This window comes from Lycorma delicatula, chromosome 3 (genome assembly GCF_047948215.1).
Source record: "Lycorma delicatula isolate Av1 chromosome 3, ASM4794821v1, whole genome shotgun sequence".
Lineage (NCBI taxonomy): Eukaryota > Metazoa > Arthropoda > Insecta > Hemiptera > Fulgoridae > Lycorma > Lycorma delicatula.
In genome coordinates, this window is record NC_134457.1 from 166043362 (window position 1) to 166066813 (window position 23452).

At 30.5% G+C, this 23452-nt stretch overlaps 1 protein-coding gene across 1 annotated transcript in view; it reads left to right on the top strand.

Annotated features, from left to right (window-relative positions):
* LOC142322172 (uncharacterized) overlaps positions 1-23452 on the top strand; it is a 123760-nt gene that overhangs the window by 18868 nt on the left and 81440 nt on the right. Inside the window, exons 3-10 of the mRNA XM_075360942.1 lie at positions 3270-3442; positions 4932-5177; positions 6335-6510; positions 6979-7166; positions 9690-9895; positions 15845-16042; positions 20457-20729; positions 21417-21636. Of these exons, the coding sequence (XP_075217057.1) occupies positions 3270-3442; positions 4932-5177; positions 6335-6510; positions 6979-7166; positions 9690-9895; positions 15845-16042; positions 20457-20729; positions 21417-21636 (1680 nt within the window). The remainder of the gene's footprint in view (positions 1-3269; positions 3443-4931; positions 5178-6334; positions 6511-6978; positions 7167-9689; positions 9896-15844; positions 16043-20456; positions 20730-21416; positions 21637-23452) is intronic.

The following is a 23452-nucleotide window of genomic DNA, read 5'->3' on the forward strand; positions in this document are numbered from 1 at the left end:
ATTAAAGATTTTCTTGTAGTCGTTGAATTTTTATTTGTGTGGTAAAGATAATAAGGGTTCCAAAACACTACTGCTTTGATCAAAGTAAATTACATGTGAACAGCTTACAATGATTGTTTCTTGGCTTTATTGGTCAGTATTATTATTAACAATTCATTTTCTTGGTTAACAATTCCCCTTCTCCCAGTAAACAACTGAATATTTGCCTTCTTTTATCTTTTACTTCAGCTAATACATTTGTATGGTAGTCCTAAGTGGATGAATCTGCACTGATAGTGTCAACTATAATTTAAAGTTTATTTTAACATTTTTTTCTAAATCGACCTTTACTAACACAGAATATCAGTTCTGCATTGTTTTTGCTCAAACATCACAAATATTGACAATGCTTTCTTTGCAGAAGTCGTTGGTTTTGATACATTAGAATTAATAAATACTTTGGGTTGTTAATCCATTCTATTAAAAGTTGTTTTTACTTCTGACATGAGATTTTCATGAGTTACTGTTTTCTTTGACAGCAACAGTGTAACACATCTATTTTTTTTCAAATACTTGTCCTTGTTTCATAAAGTGTAATAATACTAATTACAGTCAAACATTACTGCTTTTTCATCTACCTACGTTTACATTTTCTTTTATTTTTAAAATTTCATCATCTTTTTGTAAAGTAAAGCTTTCTGTCGATTTTTAAAAGAGATTGTTTTTCGTTATTCTATTATACTATGAAATTTAAGCTTACATATTTATTAAGACATTTTAATTACCTTAATTTATAAAATTATATAATTAATAATGAGATGGTTATAAGGTTAACGTAAGTATGTAATAAATTGTCTAATAACATAACCCTAAATGCTTCAAAGAAGCTCATATTTTAAGTTAATGAATATTGAAAACACTTTGTCATGTATTATTTTGTTGTGTAAAACAACTAATATTTTTATCAAATGAGTAAATATTTTTATAAATATGTAATTCAAATTATAATGTACAATATATGACATATTTTGCTGGTTAGTCTAGATATTCTTTTTACCAAAAAAAAGTAACTAGTTATAAAACACAGAGGTTTCTGGGATAAGGTAATTTTTTCATATGGATAAGGCTGTTCAATAGTATCTATTTTTCAGTTCATATTTACATTTCATTGGCTAACTTATTATGGTAATGTAACTGAGCACTGTAATTCTTAGGAGAGCTGGAAGGCTCAAGCAGAAAGAATGGGTGTGTTTGTAGAAGAGCTATTTGAAATTTAAATATTTTTAATTTAAATGAGGTAGTCTACTGGGCAGGTCTAGTGGTTAATTCATTATTGCAAATCAGTTGTTTAGTAGATGATTTTCAAAGTTGAAGTTTCTGAGGTTCAAAACTCAGCAACTAGTAAAAGTTGTTTTTATATGGGTTTGAATATTAGATGGCGAGTACCAGTGTACTTTAATGATTGGGGTTCAATTAACCACATGTCTCAGGAAAGGTTGGCCTGAGTCTGTTGAAGACTCAGGCCAACCTATATCATCCTCCTTATACATATCATCCTCATCTCATTGGGACATTGTGGGGGGGGGGGGTTGCTTATTGTTTACTTAGTTGAACAGATTGTAACTTACTTGTTATGAAAAAAAATGTGATGATAAGTATAATAAATAAATAAAATATAATTAAAAACAAAACTAATGTTCATCAAACAGCTCTGCAATAAAGGGAGTTTTAAGATAAAATATAATTTTCATATCTCATATACATCAAATTTAAAAAAATAAATAAAATAATAATAGATAATTAATTAACCGTACATCTCTACTTAATGAGAAAAAGTTACAAATATTAACAATTAATTTTAAGTATAGAATTTCTGATCCCATTTATTAAAGATTACATACTAACGTACTACTTTTTTAGATGTTTATCCTTATTCAAATTTCCAGTCTTTTTTTCATGCTTATGTGGCAGTGAAAATGATTTAAAATTTATTTTTTAATTTTTTTAATGCGAGATGGAACCAAATTTATTTAACGTAGTATTTAAAAAAGCACATCATTATTTTCAGTTTCTTTTGCAGATATCTTTAGAGACCAGTACTGCTGTTTTTCATTCTGGTATCTGCTGCAGTTATTGCTGGCATCTTTTCTAGGTTAAGATAAAAAGTGTTTTAATTTTGGATTGAATTTTGTATTTCATAACTTACAAATGTTATATCAGCATAATTCACTGATTCATTGATTCTTTCCAACAAAATATAATAGGAGTAAAAACTAAAATAAAGATAATTAAAAAAAAAAAAATACATCACAATAATCTACATAAACAGATGTAAGAGAAAATGGTTTACAAATTTAAAAATATTGGAAACTCTGCATAGTTTTCTTTGTTTCAAAGAGAAAAAACAAAACTATACAAATCATAAAAATGATAACTATTACCAGACAAAAAAAATGCCTCTTTCTTTCTTTTTTCCTGTTTAGCCTCCGGTAACTACCGTTTAGATAATTCTTCAGAGGATGATATGTATGATTGTGAATGAAGTGTAATCTTGTACATTCTCAGTTCGACCATTCCTGAGATATGTGGTTAATTGAAACCCAACCACCAAAGAACACCGGAATCCACGATCTAGTATTCAAATCCATGTAAAAATAACTGGCTTTACTAGGACTTGAACAAAAAAAAAAAAAAAAAAAAAAAAAAAAAATGCCTCTGGAATATACAAACAGAACTGCATAGTATCTTATATTGTACAAATGAGATGAGCTTCAAGAAAGAATATAACAAATATATAAAAACATTACAGAGCAATGTACACTTGTCAGCCATCTCATTGATGTAAATTACTAATCCACCAGCATTAATAACAACTTTGACCATCTAAACATACAAAAAATAAGAACCATATACTCATATTAACATCTAAACATATTATGAGGTATAAAAATATCTAGAAGTGATATACTAATAAAAAATATAATCTAAATCCATATTACCCTAAACATGTGTGTTTCTAAATCAAGAAAATTGCTAGAAACAAATCACCTACCACCAGAGTTGAGGAAACACCAATCATTGCAGACAACACTAGCTTGTAGAAGGAAGTCTAATTTGTAAATGATGCTAAGAAATAGAAAAACTGAATTCATAAAGTATTTGTGTAATATAAGCAGTGCAAATTATACTGACTTAATTAATTGCTTTAACATAAAGGAATAAATAAGTTTCAGAACAATAATTTAAATGATTACAAAAATGTTTATTTAATTTTTTTTTTTTTGTTGCAGAAGTTAGCTCAGGAAGTACAAAGTTCAAATTTAAAACAGGTTCCAGCTATAAGTATGTGTATGATGCTAAAATATCCACATACATTAATGGAACAGGTGATGATGTATCAATGCTTTCTATATCTGCTGATGTTGAACTCTTTGTAACATCACCTTGTGAATTTATACTTCAGGTACAGTGCTGCATCTTTCATTCCATACAAGTTATTTTTGCTATTTTGTATCTGAGCTGAATGGTGGAACATTTTTGTAAATTAAAATATCACAGGTGTATGAGAAAAAATTAAATAAATTATTTGTTCTTGTTATTAACTGAAATAATGTTATTAATAATAATAATAAGGTATATACATCTCTCTCTCAATAGATATATGTGTGTATAGTATTCTCATATCATTTTTATACCTATATCTGTACTATTACTTCTCTGATGAATATATACCTAGAATAATTACATTAAAGCGGAAAGTAGATGAAAGTAGAAAGATGATCATGTCAAAAATGAGGTATCCAGTTTTTTGTAAATCTTTACTTTTTAGAATCCAACTTGTTGATCTAGACAAAAAAAACTTATCTATCTATGTTGCACAGATTTTTACCTTTATCTCAGGATTGACCAGAATTTTTTCAAATTTGGCTAAATATTACTACGCATGGGACATTGATCATATTAGTTTTTAAAAACATTATTAGGCAGAATAATGGGAAAAAATTATTTCAATTTTCTTGGGAGGTATTTTGGAGAAAATTTTGTAAAAGAAAATTTGTTACCTTCAATGCATATTTAAATAATCACAAAAACCTTTTTAAAAAAATCAAACCCACTTCTTAAAATTGAAATTTATGTTTCTTACCTTTTGCTTTATCTCCCTTTGGTTTAAATATTTCTCAAAACTTTTTCAAAGTTTATACTTTATATATATAGCTATCTAAAAATGTCTACAGTTTTTTAAATTATAGGCTCCCGGACCTGAAACACAGTAAGCTTTTTGAAAACTTTTTTCTTATTTTACCTTTTATTTTATTAAAGAGGTGTAAGATTTAGAGAAAACTTTACTTAAGCAAATTTGTTAATCTTTAACTTTTAAATGAAAATTTTTAGAAAAATCTTTCTTAAAATTTATTTCCCATCTCTCAAAAATATATATTCTGTTTTTTAGTTTTATGACTTTAGAACCTTTAATTTTTCATTATTAATGACTGGGAATGCATTACTTAATTATAAACATTTAATTATTAATTCATGCAATACTTTGACAGCTTATAAATAAAAAATGTAAATATTTTTTCCTATTTCATAGATTACAATGAAAAAATGTGGTTTAATTTTTATAATATAGTTAATTTAACTTTCTGAATAGTTTAAAATATATCTCTAAGAATCATAATTACTTCTAGAATCACGTTTTTAAGTGTAAGAAGGAAGCTGTGTTACATTTTTATCACAACTAAATTATTTTAATTTAAATAACATCTAAGCGAGAATGTTTTGTGAATGCTTGAACTAAATTCAAGCATGTGGTATGCATTTGATTCAGAAGACATCTTTCTCCTAAATTGTTTTGAATTGTGTTCCTCAAATCTGTCACCCTAACTGGTATAGGGTAATTTTAATTAGAACTGAATTATAAATTGTAAATTTTACTTTTCTTTTTGTTTTAGTTACACGATGTAAAACTGAGTGAAAACTTTCCTAAGCAAGCAGTATTAGGTATTAGTGATCGTAATTCTGAATTTAAATCAGCACTGGAACGTCATCCATTACGATTTCAATATAATGATGGTATTATTGGTGAACTATGCCCTGCTGATGATGAAATTCCATTTGCACTAAATATTAAGCGTGGTGTGTTATCGGCTTTCCAGAACTCAATGAAAAATTTTTATTCACATGAAACACTATTTGAGGTATGATGACTAACATCAACTGTTTAATGTACTTTTTTCTATCTAAACAGTGGCTAATCATAACGTAATTTTTTTAGCATTGTGTCTTTTACTTAAATAACCCCAGAGACTTAGTGTTAATACTTTTCAAAAGATGTAATTTTGGAGTTTGATATTTGTCAATCATCTTTACATTTTCATTATTAGTTAAAAATATTTTAAAAATAATTAATAGTATTTATTTATTATATTATATTCATATGAATTACTATTATCTGAATATGTAGTTAACATTGGGGTTATGGTCTATTAAACTAGAATACATTTTATTTTTATTTATTTTTAGTCATGCACTTTTATACATACATTTTCTTTGTAAATATTGATTGTAAATTTATTAATTATTAGTGAAATGAAATTTACCCAAAAGTCTGAAATAAAAATTAGTTTTAAGTCTGAAAGCTTATAAATGGAAACAACACGACAGTTTTGAAGCATATGAAAAATGCAACGTTTTTTGGATGAAAGATAAAATATTGACATGTCTTTTCAGGAATATAGTGAACATTCACCATAGAGGTGATTAATAATTATAATTACTGGTCACTGAGAAGAATTATTGTTTAATAGATTGTTTATTTTCTTAAATAAAAGGTTCTCCCCCTCAAAGATTGATAATTTCTCTGAATTATCTTTATGAAAAATAATATTTTTTGTTTAAACAAAAAAAACAAATATGATAAATTCCATATAATCTTAATCTGGTTTTTTGGAAAAAAATTTTTGTCATTTTTAAAAAAGATTCACACCCTCATCTGAAGAAAATATTATTTTTGGGGGATTTTTTTTGCCCAATGAACTAATTCATTAATTCACCTTGAATATAAATAAAAATTAACATCTGGGAACAACAAACAATTTTGATATTTATTACTATGAACAGAAACTGTAACTGTTTGTGTCATGTAAACCATCACAGGTGAGATGCTTTCCTGATGTTTGTCATTTGAAAAATCAAGTCATCTTAAACCTGAGAGGAATTAATTTTTCAGGTTTTCCTTGTTTGTAATTTTAAGAATGGTATTATGTTATTAATCATGATAGTTTTACTTTTTAACAAGTACTCTATTTCTGAATTGCTGTTTAATTAATTTTCTTTATTATTATTTTTTTTTCAGAGAGATGTTACTGGTGTTTGTAAAACACATTACCGGGTTAAATTAATTGAGGGATATAAAGTATTGATTGAGAAGAATAAAGATTTACTAAACTGTGCTAATCATGTTTTAGAATCACCCATGACGCCATTGTTACCAGTATCTTCACCCCAGTCAAAAACCCAACCTTTACTTAAGTATGATACCTCATTTGTTTCTTAGTTAATTTATTTTGTAATTTCAAATCTTAGTTATTATTATTATTATTTTCAACACTCTTTTGCATTATCACATTTCAAAAAAGTCTCTTCAAGACAAAATTTTAAATTAACATTCAGTTTTCTCATTTAGTTTATAAACTAACATAAAGTGTACATGATACATGATATTTATGAAAAAAAGTTTACTTAAAAAAGAAATTCTACTACATTGCATCATTTCTATTTATATTATTTCAAGCATTTCTCATATTTTATCTTTTTTTATATTTTGACAGTAAATTATTGTGGAGACAAATACTTAAAAACTTGTCATATTCTTTGCTGATATTCTGTGAAAGAAAGAGGTTTCTGAATTATATAATTAACTACACATACTTATATGTATAAAATTAATTTCAATACTACCGTTGCAAATGATTTTTTCCTGGATGATTTGTTTCTTAGGAGTACACATAAATGTACACAGACTATGACTCATTCAGATTTACTTGAAGAGGTTTTTTGCAAAGAGGTACATCTTTTTAAACCATTTAGTAATACAAAGAATGGGCGCTCTAATGGAGTTGTTACTGAAATAACATATAAACTTGAGTTATCTACTACTGTACCTGGTGCAGTACCACCAACCACAGGTAATAATATTTACTAAACATGATCTAATTTTACTTATACTTTCAATTTTTTGTGTTTGTAATGGACAGTTTTGAATATTACATATAACTGTTTGTTCTTAAAGAAAAATTGCATCAAATTTATTTAAAACAATTATTCTATTAACTTAGGATACGACATTAACAGATGTTTATTTGATCATCCGTGATACAAGTAGGGTGTGGTTCCTTTTGTTGTTATTGCTGGCAATTTTTTTTTAATTGGAAAATACACTTAAAAAATATATTTATATAAACAAAATAAAGTAATAATAATACATTTTATAATATAAAATAATATTTAAATAATAAATATATTTGAAAATATATTTAGAGTATGATCAAAAGGTATTGGTTTGCTTGGCATTTCTCTCGCCACCACCCCATTCGGTTGCTCTAAAGCATAAGACCGAATGCTGTGCTACAAACGGCAACTGAGCCTCTAACAGTTTAGCGACCAGTATCCTAAAATAGCTCCTAGAGCTTACCTAACAGCATGAACAGACTAAGTGCAGTACCATACATCACCAGCTTACTTGTCAACTGCTCACTTGTCATATATTTGCTAAAATGGGTAGGCGCACCCTGTCAACTACTAAAAATATATATGACATCAATAAATAAAATTTATTTTGTCTAGGGAGCAACTCGCTGTCATGCCTAGTTCACTGAATGCCAGCAAGTACCTGTCCACCATTTTATAGTGCTTGGAGCCATAATAATTGACTGGTGGTCAGCCATACTCAAGGTTAACTTCCCATGACAATCTGGTAATTGTCTTTCCTTTAGTAAACTATGGATGTTGTTTGAACAAAGCAACTGCATCAAGGAACTCCCACATGGTCCAACAATGCGGCTCTCGCCACATTGATTTGCCGCTTGTGAGTGGCCAAGTTTCCTCTTGATCTTTAAGTTTCAGGGTGGCCTGGTCTCTGGCGCCCCCAAGAGCAGGGCAGTCAAACATCAGGTGTTCATTTGACTGGACTCCCTCCCCACCCTATGAGCCCAAACAGGCGCTGTGTAGGAGGTCATACTTTCAAAGACACCTCAGTACACCATGTACATTTGATGGCCCGACAACCCATAGTCTTTCTGAGCAATCCTCCTAAGTTTGTGCATCACTGAGATGGTGTCCGCCGCTACTTGCCTAATGTGGTTGCTAAACAACAACTTTTCATCAATATCAAAAAAACCTTTTATCAAAAGGCATATTCAATTTTAAATGTGTTTGTTTATGTAGTTGTATATATTAATGTTATTTGTTTATTTATTTTATAATGTTCAAATGTATTAATATGCAGTCCATTTTTGAACCCATGAAAAATACCTAGGTCATTGCTGTAGAGTGTTTTTAATTTGTCTTTATGTAGTGGTTGGCAATTATTGACTATGTTGCTATGGAAGTGGCGTTTCTGCTTAAGAATGTTTGGTTGAATCTTTGTATTGTTTTCCAGTTTAGAACTTTGTGTAGTCAGAACAAATTATTACGTACATTCGGTTCATTACCACTAAAACTATCTTCTTTTAATTAATTTTTAGATAGGAGTGATAACATTTCGATTGATTTGTACATGGTAGATAATTTACAGTGTTTGGTTTATCTGTTTCCTCCATATTACATGGATGCATTGAGTAATTAATAAATCATAGTTCTAAATGATTTGGTGTAAGATTTAATGTTCTGAAATATTGACAATAACTGGTATACGCCATAAAAATTAATTTATTTAGTTTGAGGCAATATCTAGGAAATATATTTCAAATTGCTCTTAACAAATTTTATATACGTGCACATGCTTCATTAAAAAAGTGCACTTGATGACAATTTTATACAGTTTGGTTTAATTTACTTATTTACCTTGACAGATTGCTTTAAAATTTAATAATAACTTTAAAAAAATATAAATTGCATAATTCTCTGCACTGTATCTGATAGTACTCATAGATGTTTTTAAAACAAACTAGTGGAAAATTTCTGTATAAAACCTAACTACAACTTTGGAATTACTGGAGGTGGATTCCAAAAAGGACAATGAAGGAGTTAGGAATTATAATTGAAAAATGAATTATTGAATCTTAAAAGCTGTGATATTGGGAAAATAAGATAAAAATGTATTATACTTAGGCTTTTCACTGCTTTGTGAAACGTTTAAAAAAATACAAATATAAAAGTTTTTCACTAATATAGACATACACCAACATACAACCCAGGAAATCAAGAGACATATCATTAGAAATAACAGAAAATAATATATCACCAAGATCGCAGAAGTAGAACATAGATACAATTATTTTTCAGTAAACTATACTTCCATAAACTACATCTACATTCAGTAAACTATCTATTACAATAAACTAGCAGTCTGAGCTGTGATGTTCTATGTGAAGGAAAAATGAAATTAGTCTTACCAACAATTGTAACAATTCAGATGAGTAAAGTAATTATAATGCATATATTTTAATATGCATATTAGAATTAATTTTTTAAAACAATTTTGCTTACAGAGAAAGAAATTAATTTACGCACTACATTATTATATGATCATGTAAAGAAGGAAAATCAACTTGACTTGGCATCAGAGGAAAGCATTTACGAAATATTAGACAGGTTACAAGAATATTCTTTTGATGGAATTAACAGCAATTTTTTAACAATGTTTTCTACTCTTGTATCTCAACTTAAAACATTGCGATACCCACAGCTGGCCAAAGTAAGTTAATGCGTCTTAAGAATAAGCTTAGATATTTTTAGTTTATAATGTTTATTTTCTGTTATTTATCAATAGGCAATAAAAAACAATGCGCATGAAGGAAATAAAAACATGTAGCTTTGTCACACTCTAATACATGTTCACTCATTTTACCAGACTTTTGATTTGTTGTTATTATGTTAAAAAATTGATTTTAAGGGGAAATTATTTTGTTCTGAATTACTTTAATGTTAATAGATTTAAATTTAATAAAATTCTTTTATGGAAATAATCTTGTACACAGAAAACTAATTTGTGTTTAATTGTAAAAAGATAAAACTAGATCAGAATTGTTGTTTTATGTGCCATATTTTTCTGTATAATCTGGTGAGATAGTTCTTCACCAGATGTTCTTCTTGATGCCAATTTAATAGTAAATTTGGTGTGGGAACTTTTTGCATGTAAAAGTTACAGTTCTTGACTGGGATTCTAACCCAGAGTATTTTAGATAAACAAACTGAGACTAGCTCATCGCAAAAGTTGGAGTAAAGGTATAAAATAATATCTACATTTTAAAATAATAATTTTTATTTATAAAAAGGAAGAAATAAAAGTTTAGTGTGCAAATCTGAGTTAAACACAGTTAATCCTTTTTCGTGATAGACCACTTTACAATATACAATGGTATACAATGAATCATATTTTAAGATAATGTTTAACATGTGTTTGAAAATGTTTATTTTAGAATTAACCTGTGGCTAGTTGTTACATAATAATAATTAACAGTGCTAGTTGAACACTGATAATTTAGATACAATAAACATTTTTTAATGAATGAATTTTTTAACAAAATTTATTCTTTGTTTTCTAAATGTTTTCCTTAGTTAATTTATCCCAACTCATTTTTAAAATTATTACTAATTTTTTCTTTTTTTTTTTAATTTATTGATCTTTGTTACAATATTAACAGTATTAGTTGCTGTGTGCAATTTATTTTGTGCATAAATTAGTTATTTGATCTGTATCTAATTTTAGATCTGTATTTTACTTCTATTTTACTCTGAGATTTTACATATATAATAAAGCATCCTTTTCAACTGACTGAACAAAAGATTTTGATTTTAATTAGAAATTGTGTTATTTTTTCTTTCAGATTTCATTTTAACTTATAAATGAAGCCATTAGTTCATTCTTATTTATATAATTTTTGTAAGTACATCATATCATCTGCTCCACAAATCATATCACCTACTGGTAAATTTTTTGGTGCTTGTAATGAAACAACTGTGACCTTTTTAGTCATTTAATAAAAAGTTTATGATCAATTTTCTATTAACATCATTGAAGTGGGCTGCATGAGCAGTATAGATCTGTGGGTGAAATGTGATCTGAGTTTCTGTTTCGCTGAGGGTGGCTGTTAGCCAATTGAAATTTGATATCTTGAGTGGCTGATATTGTTAGAGGGTAGGTAGGGAGGCTACAATTTCTAGTGTGGGGCAGGCCCTGAGTTTGGTCCAAAAAGTTCCATTACATAACCTGACTTCTAGAAGATGTTCTCTGGCTCACTTTTACACCTGGCCAGGTTAACCCGGTCTTTCATGCTACAAAATTAGTGTTCTAAGCTTGATTAGGAAGCTGTATTTGCCTTTTCATGATGGAGTTTCTCTGCCTTACATAATGAATTGGCTGTAGTCCAAAATGATTACATTGGGCAATTGCGATTGCCAAAATATGATTAAGAAACGATGACAGGCACTGGGTAAATTTAATCGCAGATCTACAAATGTACATCTGAATTTGTATCTTAAAGCTGGAATGGTATGTTTTTGGGTATTCATAGACACTAGACACAAAGTCATGGAAGAATTACAAACACATTACTCTCACATCAACTGTGAGGAAGAAGCTTTGTGCAATTTGCAATCACAGAAAAAATCTATTCTTGAACTTATTCAGAAAGGAGAACATCTTACATCTTCTACAGTCACAACTAACTTGGCAGATTGTTTTTGTTCGGCCTACTGAACTTCTTCATATACTAATGTGTTTCAGAGATATAAGATACAGATGGAAACAGTATTGTTAAAAGTTGGTGAATTAAATGTTCCTTTTATATTCAATAAAAAACTCATGTTACACTTCTCCTGGGCCTAACAACATTCAAGGCCCAAATCTTTCCAATTTGTCACTACAACACCTATTGCTTATTTATAATATGCTGTTCTCTGCGCAAGTCTTTCCACCTACCTGTTCAGAAGCCATTGTTGTACTAGTACTTAAACCTGGCTCCTTAGACTACCGCCCTATCTCCTTGATAAGGATTTTGTGCAAAGTGCTGGAGAGAATGGTGAACCGCACACTTACATGGTGTTTAAAGAAACATGCCCTTTTATCTCAAGAACAGTGTGGTTTCCACCAAGGACGATCTTCCATTGACCATCTGGTATTATTGGAAACAGCTATTCAAAATGCTTTTTTGCTCCACCAATACCTTGTTGTTGTCTTCTTTCACATCAGGAGGGCATATGACACTGCCCGGCGATGTGTTATTCTAAACACCCTTAAAGAGTCATGGGCAATATGAGAGAGAATGGGGTGTTATGGGCCCTTATTAGGGGTTTCTTAAATAACAGAACTTTCCGTGTTCATGGTAGGGATTCTGTGTCAAGTAGCATCGCCTTGGGGAATGGAGTGCCTAAAGAAAGTTTATTAAGTGTCACCTTGATTGTATAGCCATCAACAGTATTACTAAATATGTGTAACCAACCATTTTATGTTCCTTATTTGTTAATGCTTTTACTATATATATCATGTCCCATTCAACAGCCACAGCTTAGAGACTCCTACAGAATACTATATCTCATCTTGAAGCTTGATCCAAGGTAACGGCTTTACATTCTCATGGAAGAAAACAAAATGTATAGTATTTTCTCGCCTGCAAGACGCTTTTATTCCACAACTCTTTCTCAATGGAGAGTCGATTGCTATATCTCCTGACACTAAGTTTTTAGATTTGCTATTTGATAGTCATCTTACATGAGTCAAACATATATAACAAAAGCGAGGTGTTTAAAGATTCTAGATAAGCAATGAGTTCTTAGCAATACCAAGTGGGGAGCCGATTGTTAATGTATGTTGTGGTTTTATTTTTCTTTAGTTTGTACCTGTTTGGTTTATAGTTGCATCTCCTACTCTTCAGTGCGTCATACCATGCTAAAGATGCTGTACATCACGCTTTTCTTCATCTTGGTCAGGTGCATTTAGATCAAGACTTGTCGCAAGCATACTTTTTGATTGTAGTGAGCTATAACTTTGGACCAGCTGCTAGCATCTTACTTTGCCTGTCTTAAAGGTCCGCCGAATCACCCTTTTGTTTTAAGGCAGTCCTTGCAAATCCTGATTACAATGGCATAAAGATCATTCACGCTATACTGCACCAATGGGTGTTTGTACTCGGCTTTTATTGCACCTTTTAAAACTTGATACATGTTCTATTTTCCCAACCTATCCCTGTTCATGTCCTCTGTGGAGGCTTGATCCCATAAATTTTAATTATGACCTCACCATATTTTACAAAAAATCAACAACTCCATCGTCTTTCACCTAATGTCTTACCATTTCTCTCCTAGACGAACCCAGATGCAGTTGTATACACAAATTGATTGAAACAGATTGATATCATTGAATGTGCATTTGTTGTTAATGACAAAACCTATATGTTTGGTCTATCTAGTATTACAAGTGTTTCTACACTGCTGAACTGTACCCCCATCATTAACCCAAAATACCTTCACATCCTGATTTGTAGCGATTCGTGTAGTGTATTCCAAGCTTTAGATTTGTTTTCTAGGCATCCTATCTTCACCGAAATTTATAATGCAATCACTGAGTTGGATCGTCGCAATACATAAGTGAGTTTCTGCTGGATTCTAGCCGTGTGGGAATACCGGGTAATGAATGTTCGGATTCCGGTGCTATAGACGCATGTAGCCAACCGTCTTTCACCACTCGTGTTACTACTGACGATTTTATTAATTCTGTTAAACACAGTCTGAGGAAAGTGGCAAGGTGACTGGACTGCTGTGTTAAATGATAAACTCCGACACATCAAGTATACTGTGCTTCCATGTAGCTCTTCATGCAGGAATAACCGCCAAGAAGAGGTTATTATTTGCCATTTGCGAATAGGGCACACTAAACTTACTAATGGACGCCTAATGAATCGGACCGATGCACTCGTTTGTGTTCGTTCGACTACCAACTAACGATACACCACATACTTGTGGACTGTGTGTGTTATGCGGCATTGTGTTAAAGATTTAAATTAAGAGCTAACATCCGAGATATTCTAGAAACAATATGATGACGCTATCGAGTATCTTGTTGTTTCTCAAGGCCGTACATCTGAATTTGACTATTTAATAATTATTATATATTTTTTTTGCAATATTTTATTATGTTTGTTTCGGGCGATGATTACGCGGCGTTTTTCGCCCTCCCTCCCAAAATATATGTATTTTTACCTGTGGTTATTATTATTTTTTATTTCTTTTGGTTTATGTGGGCATCGACTTCTATGGTCATTAGGCCTCTTCATATTCTTCAAAGAGGTTTAAATCACCACCAGGATTGTTATATGTAAGGGTGTAAAAGGCCCTGACATTTTATTTAAAAACACAAAAATAACAATACACGAAACATTTAAACACTCATATAATACTACACTAATAACACTTACAGGGTGTAAAGGGCTCTGATACTTAAATAAACCAAATTTATGACCCCGTTAAAAACAAAAAAATTAAATTCGAAGTCTTGAAAATACCAACATTATTAAATAACATTCATGTTCGTACTACTTCATATAAAACTACTTCATATAGAGAATCCTTAAGCAACAATTTTTACTGACTTGCAGACCTGTTAAAAGTCCGCTGGCATGTAAATAAGTAATTATCTTTTTTTTCTTTACCGTTTGGAAAACGGTAAAGAATATTATTCAGCAGCAATATTATTCATTAGATCGTATCTCTTTTTGAGGTCCTCATATAAAGTACACTCTTCCAAAAGATGTTTTACTGTAAGCTGTTCATTGTGCACCGAAATTTACAAAATATTATATACAACTATATATTACAAGAAAACATTATGTCAAAGTCTTCTCTGACCTGCAGAAGGCTTTCAATATGACCTGGCGTCATGGAATAATGCTTCAACTACACGAATGGGACATTTCACGGCAATCTAACAATATTACTTAGCAACTAAATGAATGACCGTACTTTTCAAGTTCGCTTTTACAATGAGTTCTCATCAGAAAAAAGATTGGAAAATGGCATACCACAAGGCTCGCCGTTGGGCGGTACCTTGTTCACAATCGCCACCAATAAACTGATATTAGCCATTCCTAAAAGAAATTAGAAATTAAAAAAAGAATTACTAATTTAATCACTAATTACTAATTAGAAATTAGTAAAAGTGTTTACGTCGATAATCTGGCAATTGCATATGCCAGCAACACAATAGTTATGATGAAGTATAAATTGCAATAAGCGATAAACACATATAACGAAGTTCCAAGAAATAATGATTTCAAATTTTCACCAGAGAAAACGTGTTGTGCACACTTCTGCTGCCAAAACATAAACTAGTATCATTACTTTATCTACAGACCTTGTACATATAAATGTTATGTAAAAGTATATTTTTTACAATTAGTTCAATTTTAAGAATGTTTAAAGAAAAATTATCTTAATGTTAATTTAATTGTGTGTATCCTGAAAAAAGTATTTGTGTGTTCTTTGTTAACAAATGTTTGTTTATTTGTTTACTTCATATTCATGATAAAGTGTGTATTTTCTTTGTATATTCTTAAATTAATTTTGCATTACTGACTGCAGTTTTGTAATATTGAATAAAAAATATAGTATTAATACAACTAATAATTTTCAAATAAATTTAATTTTACAGGTATTTAGTAAAACTGACAAGCCTAATGTAAGGAAATTTTTACTGGATGCAATGCCCTTAGTCAGCACTGCTGATAGTATGACTGTAATGAGGGATTTGTTCAAAGCAAATGAAATCACTTCTGATGAGATGGATACATGGCTTACATCACTGGCATTCCAGAAAACCCCTACAGTTGAAATGATATCAGCCATGAAGGTACAAAACATAATTTTTTTTTACATGGATGATGAAGTGTGATAAAACACTTTTCTGAAAAGTGAAGCATGAAATAATTTTTTTTATTTTTTTTATGTTCTGTCAGGAATGAAGCAACCCATTTCGTTTTATTTTGCGCCGATCTGTTAGCCTCAGAATAACTCTTATTTCCTTGTATTCACTGTTTTTCATTTAATATATATTGTAATCTATACCATCTTTTACTGCATTTATCACCTTCAATACTTTTTTCTATAAGCAATTTCATTAACCCTCAGTACCTACTTAATTGTAGCAGAAGCTACAATCTTGCAGCTTTCAATCATTCAATGGGTCAAACAAACAAATTTACCAAGGGATAGATCTGAACTGTACAGAGGATGTTCTAAAGTTTCTCAGTAAATTTCATCAGTTTATCCTGATGGCTAATGCCTGAGTAAAGGTATTACATTGTCATGAAGGAGAATCGTATCTCTGATAGGATGACAGTGCCTTTTGTTCCTGTAGACAGCTTTCACTTTGTCCAAGAGCTGAACTTAGTAAGCAGCATCTACAGTGTGACCTTCACAGTGGAGAAAATTGATGACCAATACTATTCCCAAAAGATGTTTGGTGAGTTTGACAGACTTTTGCAGTTGAGAACAGCATTTGAACAGCACTTTTGCAGTTGAGAACAGGGCAAGGTTCTCCATTTCTGTGCCACTTTGCTATTAGCTAATCTTGATTTGGGAGTGTAGTTATAGAACTGTGTCTCATTACATTTAACAGTTTGATGCAAAATATTATTTCTCTCTCACTGAAATAAGTTCAGGAGTATTTAAGAAATTTGGACAGGCCTGTTACTGATTTTGGGCCAGAAATCTTGGAACCATTTTATATAGATTTGTAAAACATAAGATGGTTGTGACAATGGATTGAACCTTCCATAACTTATACCATTTATAAAACAATTTCAACAACTGACAGGTCCTGAATGTTTTGAGAGGTAAGAGACTGATTGAATGTTGTTATCTGCCACCTTGACCTTGAACACTTATGTGACTCATTTGTACAATTTCAAGCCCTCCTTTACATTTGCTGGCCCATCGTAGACTTGTCGCTGGAGAGTCTATATTGTCTCCACATCTCCTTATCAATATCCTTCCTTACTAAATCTGCTCATGTTCATACGCCAGCCTTGGAGATAAAAATCCGATTCATATATGACTAACCATCTTAATAAATAATAGTAGCAGCAGTAATAGATTTCTAAATTAGTTTCTATAACATAATCTACATTATATTATTGTATTTGAGAGTTCCTACAGTACTCTTCAAAAATGAACTGGATTGACAGTATTTGTTAGACAGAACAAGATGGAAGCATATTAATTCTACAGCATACAATTTATCTGGTTAATTCACCACTCATTAACTGGTAATGTATACTTCTAAGGGGAAAACTCCTGTTTATTATAAGTCTTTTAAGAATATCTTTTTAATATTATCTAGGCTGTGCTTACTGGACTGACTTGACAGGTTGATAAACACACACTAGTTGTTTTTTATTTGTTAATGAGTTAAGTTTTATAAATGAAAAGAATGAGCTTTTCTAGGGGTAAAATGCGAAAGACTTATAAATTTTTAATTTAACCCTCAGCCCCCAAATTTGTTTTACTAGGGCTAGCTTTCCACTCATAATTAAAATTGGTGTTTTAGACATATTATTACTCTCTGATCTTAAATGCCCAAGCTTGTTAGCTACAGCCCAGGATACATATAATAAATTGTTGTTGATATTAAAAAATATATATTTACATTGTAATTGAATTTTATTCTTGAAATATTTAACTTTTTAGGTCTTGCATGCTAAATATATAAAAAAATGAAATTATTCTTATGTTGAACAAATTTTATTACAACTTTTATACTCAAATATTACTTTTGCATAGTCTACACTCACAATTTATATTATTTACAACAATATTTGCATTTTACTTAGTCACTTTTAAGTCTCTAGAGTATGATGTTTTTCAAAACATAATCCTGGATGTAAGCCTGGCTGACAGGGACAAGTCTTACAAAATTAAACTGTCTGGCACCTACCACCTTTCACATTTCTATCATTGCACACTGCATAGTCTTTAGTTTTGCCTTCTTCATTTGCATAATTAAAATGTGGTTTACCATTGAGTCTGTCTTCTTTATCGTTGAAGAAGGTCTTCCATGTTTCCAACCAGAAGATTTGCATAAGTCATGAACTAAATTTCTTATCTGATCAAAGCAGAATGCTTTTTGTTTTAAAGATTTCAACTAAAGCTTTTTTCTTTTATTGGTGAACCTTATATAGCTATTTATAATTGCTACATCAGTAGCCAAAAGAAAATTTTTGCCACTATTTGACAGACTAGCATTTGAAACTATAAGTGGCATAGTACTGAAGTAATCTATCTATGTAAACCTGGAATCCCCTTCCAGCTGTTGAATTCAACAGTTTGATTACTAAATGTATTATTACCTGAGAACTAAATGGAAGGTCTGGTCTATCCATAGATTTGGTGGTGGTCTGAGACATATTAATTAGATAATATGGCTCAAAAGCATACATATAACCAGCAGAAGCCTCTGCCAACACATTAACTCTTATACCCCACTTAGTAGGCTCAAGTGGATTGTATTTTTTTGCAAAAAATCTCCCCTTGAAAGCAACAGCTGACTCGTCAACACATACATGTGCATCAGGCACATAATAATGAATAAATCTTTCAGATAGGTAACTCACAATATTTTTTATCCTTTGGCCTTTTGTCATCCCTGCTTGTTGCTCTGATGATGGAGGAAAGACATGAAAGTTCCAGAATATCTCGGAAAATCTCTCACAAGAAAAAATATCTTTGAAAAATGGCTGAGCAAACAGCCAGTCATCAGTAAAATTAACCTGCAAATAAGGTTTTGATTGCACTTTCATATTTAATATTATGCCAATATAGGCCTTCAATTTGGGCAATGAAACATCTTTCAAATTATTCCATATTGATCTTTTTTGTAAAGGACTTAATTTTAACATTTTTACATCTGCATATCTATTGGTTTCATGAACGATTTCTTGTAATATTTCATCAGAAAAAAAGAGTTGAAAAAATTCTATAGGAGCTATTTAAATTATTACTCACATTTCTGTTGCCACTTATTGGTGTAAACAGAATTTTAGTAAATTCTGTGACATCATCTGAAATATACTCTTCCCATTTGTTGTCATTCACTAATCTATCACCACCGCCGTCATCTTGTACTTCACTGCTTTAACTCAAACAATTGTCAGTATCACTAATTCTGAATAACTACTACTACTAACATCAAAAATATGTTTTCTAATATCATCATCACAAACAAATGATGAAGAAGCCATTTCAAAGCAAAAAAAAAATCAGAAAACCACATACAATATTTCACTGAATGTAAACATTAACACTCTGCTTGGAAATCAGGTATTATAATGCCAACATTCATAAAAAATATAAAAACTAAAACAAAATACAGTTACTAATTTACTGAAATAATTAAATTAAAATTTTAAATAATACAATAATTATAAGATCATTAATGCACTTGACTAAAAGAAAAAATAAGTTACAAAATGTGGAATGAATAACATAAAAGTTATTAGTAAAAATGGTCGATTCCAAAGACATTGTTCAATAAATAGTTCAACTGGGAATTGCAAACGTACAACACAAACTGAACTATCAGTCTATCTAGTGAGAATTTCATTTAGAACAATTCAAACAATGAAAAAAACGTTACTGAAACATTGTCCAGTGGGACTAGACATGTGAAAGGCAAATGGGACGTTGGGTGATGGGTAACGAATGTTACATGGAGAGCCTTGAAACACTCATTGAATGAAATTGTCTATTTTTTACAATTTTCTCTTAATCGAAAGGTTATTCTTTCTTATTGTCCTTTTCCTTATCCTTATCTTATCCCAGATTAATGGATTGGCTAATGATTGTCCATTTTGGGCAAGGATGAGAATGCAGGGATCTGTGAAGGCATTGTATCTTTGGTATCTAGCGAAGGGTTGATCTACCTATTGATCTGTCTGGGACCTCGGTTTCTTGGCTAAAGATAGACAATAATCCTAAGGTGAGACATTAGAAAAGTAAAGGTAGATCTCCTATACCTTCTTAAAGTAGAAATATCTTTGTAATTATATAAATTACTTTAAGGGAATTTGGCTATTGGTAAAAGTAATCTTTTAATGCTCCTGGTGCTGTTTTATGGCAGCTTGGCATTGAAGCATCATGTTAAAAATCTTTGATGTAGTGATGGTTAACTTTACTGTGACTATTTATCATATAAACAATAATTTAAGCAGTAAACTTTTGTAAAATTCTCTTTTTAATTTAAATTTGCATATAATTATTTTTTACAGCCATTACTGGATGATGGATTTCATGCTAAAGCGATGCTCGGTATAAGTTCTTTAATTTATTCTTATTGTACTGCAAACAATAATAACATTAAAAATTGTTCTAATGAAAATGAAGTGGTTGAAGTTATGAAACGTATTGAGGAATATATCAGTAATAATTGTGAAACTGATGTAAGAGCTTATAAAGAGGCTGTTGTAGTTGCATTAAAATCAATCGGTAATGCTGGTGTGTTGACGAAAAATTCATTTGAAAAGTTACAGAAATGTTACAAGGTATGTTATTCAATACATCTGATGTTATTGCAATTTATAATTCTAACTTTCTCATTTATAATATGTCTAATCCATAATGTTTGATTCTCATTTGTACTCTCTGATTTAAATGCATCCACTAGTATTATTATTACTCTTTTGTGATCATACTATAATTAATAGCATTTATTCTGTTCTCTTTTCTTTTAATGTGTAAACTATTCTTCACAAACACTTATCAGTACAGGTCAAAGCTAAGCTATTTTTCAGCTTGCCAGATTGTTACATATGTTTTATAATTAGTTTGTCAATATATATACATACACAGAGTTTAATCTATGATGGAGCAGCATTCCAGCATCTGTATTTTGATTTGTGCTGTACCTTGCATGGGTGTTTTATAAACACCAGATCAACTTAAAATTACCAATTATGTAATTGGAACTATAGTAACAGAAAATTTGCTGATATGATCATTTTATAATCCTAAGATGTAGCTGGCTGCTTTTTTAAAAATATATCTATGTGAACACTGGTTGTACAAAATTATGATGTAAAAATCTATCTTTTTGATTAAAGCCCTCATTTTGAACTGTTAAGTGTAGAAATCATTTTATAAGGAATTTAATAGTGATAATCACTATAACTCTTTTAATTAATGATATTTATGCTAACAATTATTTTGATTTGCCATTTTTTTCTTTTTAGATGAATTCAAATTCTATGGATGTAAGGTTAGCTGCAGTATTTTCATTACGTAGAGTCCCTTGTGATAATCCTTTAAGATCATCTGTATTTTCCTTGAATGCAGATATTGAACAAGATACTGAGTTGAGGATTGCTAGTTATATTACAGCTATGCAGTGCCCTTCAAAATCAATTATTGATCAAGTAAAAGCAATTCTTTATAATGAGGATGTCAGTCAAGGTAAATTTTGTTTATTAATGTAGTAATCGTATTTTTTGAGCAATATACTCATATAGTGATTCAGTTGCATTATATTAGGAAACCTAGTTTTTATCTAAAGGCACCCCAGCACTAAGTTGAGCTTTTTGTACCACTACCAAGATAAGAAATATGAAAAGTCCATGTTAATGTATTAAAACCAAGAAACAAGGTAATTCCATGAGCAGTCCAATCACATAAATACAAGATACAGTAATTCTAAATTACTAAATCAGATATTTATCAATCCAAAATCTGTAGAACATAAGGGATTTATTTAAGGATAAGGAATAGGGATAAGAAGTAGAAAGAGAATTAGTTCCCATAAAAGGACCTTGAAGTGGGACAAAAAAGCTCTCCCAAAAATGTGCTTTAAGGACTCTTATAAGGAATTGGCATCATCCATTCTGCTATGTATTTTATTCTCTTTTGTCTTGTTATATGGTTCTTCTATGAGTAGGTCATCCATCTGTCTCATTTATTCATCATTTATATGTAATGTGGTGGGGTAAGCTTTGTCTATGGATCTGTTCTGCTCCTATGGAAGGTCTAACTTGATTGCATTTGTATGGTAAAGCTGGTTCTCTTATACATACTTCATGACATGTAGTTAAACTGTTAAGTAATTGTTGAGCCCACATTATGCGTGCACATGAGTGTGCATATGGATAGACATGCATGCATGTGCATATGTATATTATTGGCAGTTTTCAAATGTGGAAGTGCAAACATTTATATTTCCCACAATACATTATATCTGAAAAATAATTTTACTGTAGGGTGAACATCTAGTAGTGGGTTTTTCCAACTTATAATTAGAATAACTGAAAATTGCAGCAGCTGGTCTCTTACTGAAGGTCAATAATATTATTTCATAATTCTGATTATTTAGATGCAAAATATATTCTTTAGCTGTTACTTTCTGAATCAATAGTACCAACTTCAATTTTTTGCATGTTAGATGAGTAAGTGTGTATTCATCATTTGAAATATTCCTTGTTTCCTAAATTCATGAACTTAACTCAATTTAGTTATATTCATCCTCTGTTGAGATATTCATCCCTTTCTTATTAAGATCCAACGGATATAAAGGTCATGGCTACTTGATCATGCCAGTTAGTTGTTTTGATATCCCCTTGTACGAAACTTATGGAAACCCACTTGTCTGTTGCAAGCCTACAAAAAGAATTTTTTGAAATTTGTGTGAATTTTTGAAAGATCAGATGTTATGTAACTTTCTTTTTCCTGTTTAGCCTTGGAATTACCATTCAGGTGTTACTTCAGAGGATGAATGAAGATGACATTTATGAGTGTAAATGAAGTGAAGTCTTGTACAGTCTCAGTTTGACCATTCCTGAGATGTGTGGTTAATTGAAACCCAACCACAAAAGAACACTGGTATCCACGATCTAGTATTCAAATCTGTGTAAAAGTAACTGCCTTTATTTGAATGCTGGAACCCTCGACTTCCAAGAGATATTGTATAACTATGTTTATTATAAAGAATTTCTTCAACTTTCTGAACATCAGTTATGATTGAGTTTTACCCTTTCTACATCATTTTCAACATCTCTACATCTCTCAAGATTTTTGGTTCCAATCTCCAGCAGTGCTGTTACCCATAACATTATCTTCATAAACTAACACAATCACAAATGGTTTTCAAAAAGGCTGTGCCCTTTCGCTTACAAAATCTTTATCAAACCATTCCTCACCGTTCAAGAAAAAATCACTGGCAGATTCTGTATTTCACTGACCGCTGCTTTATCAACACCTAACAACTCTTATGGGAAATAAT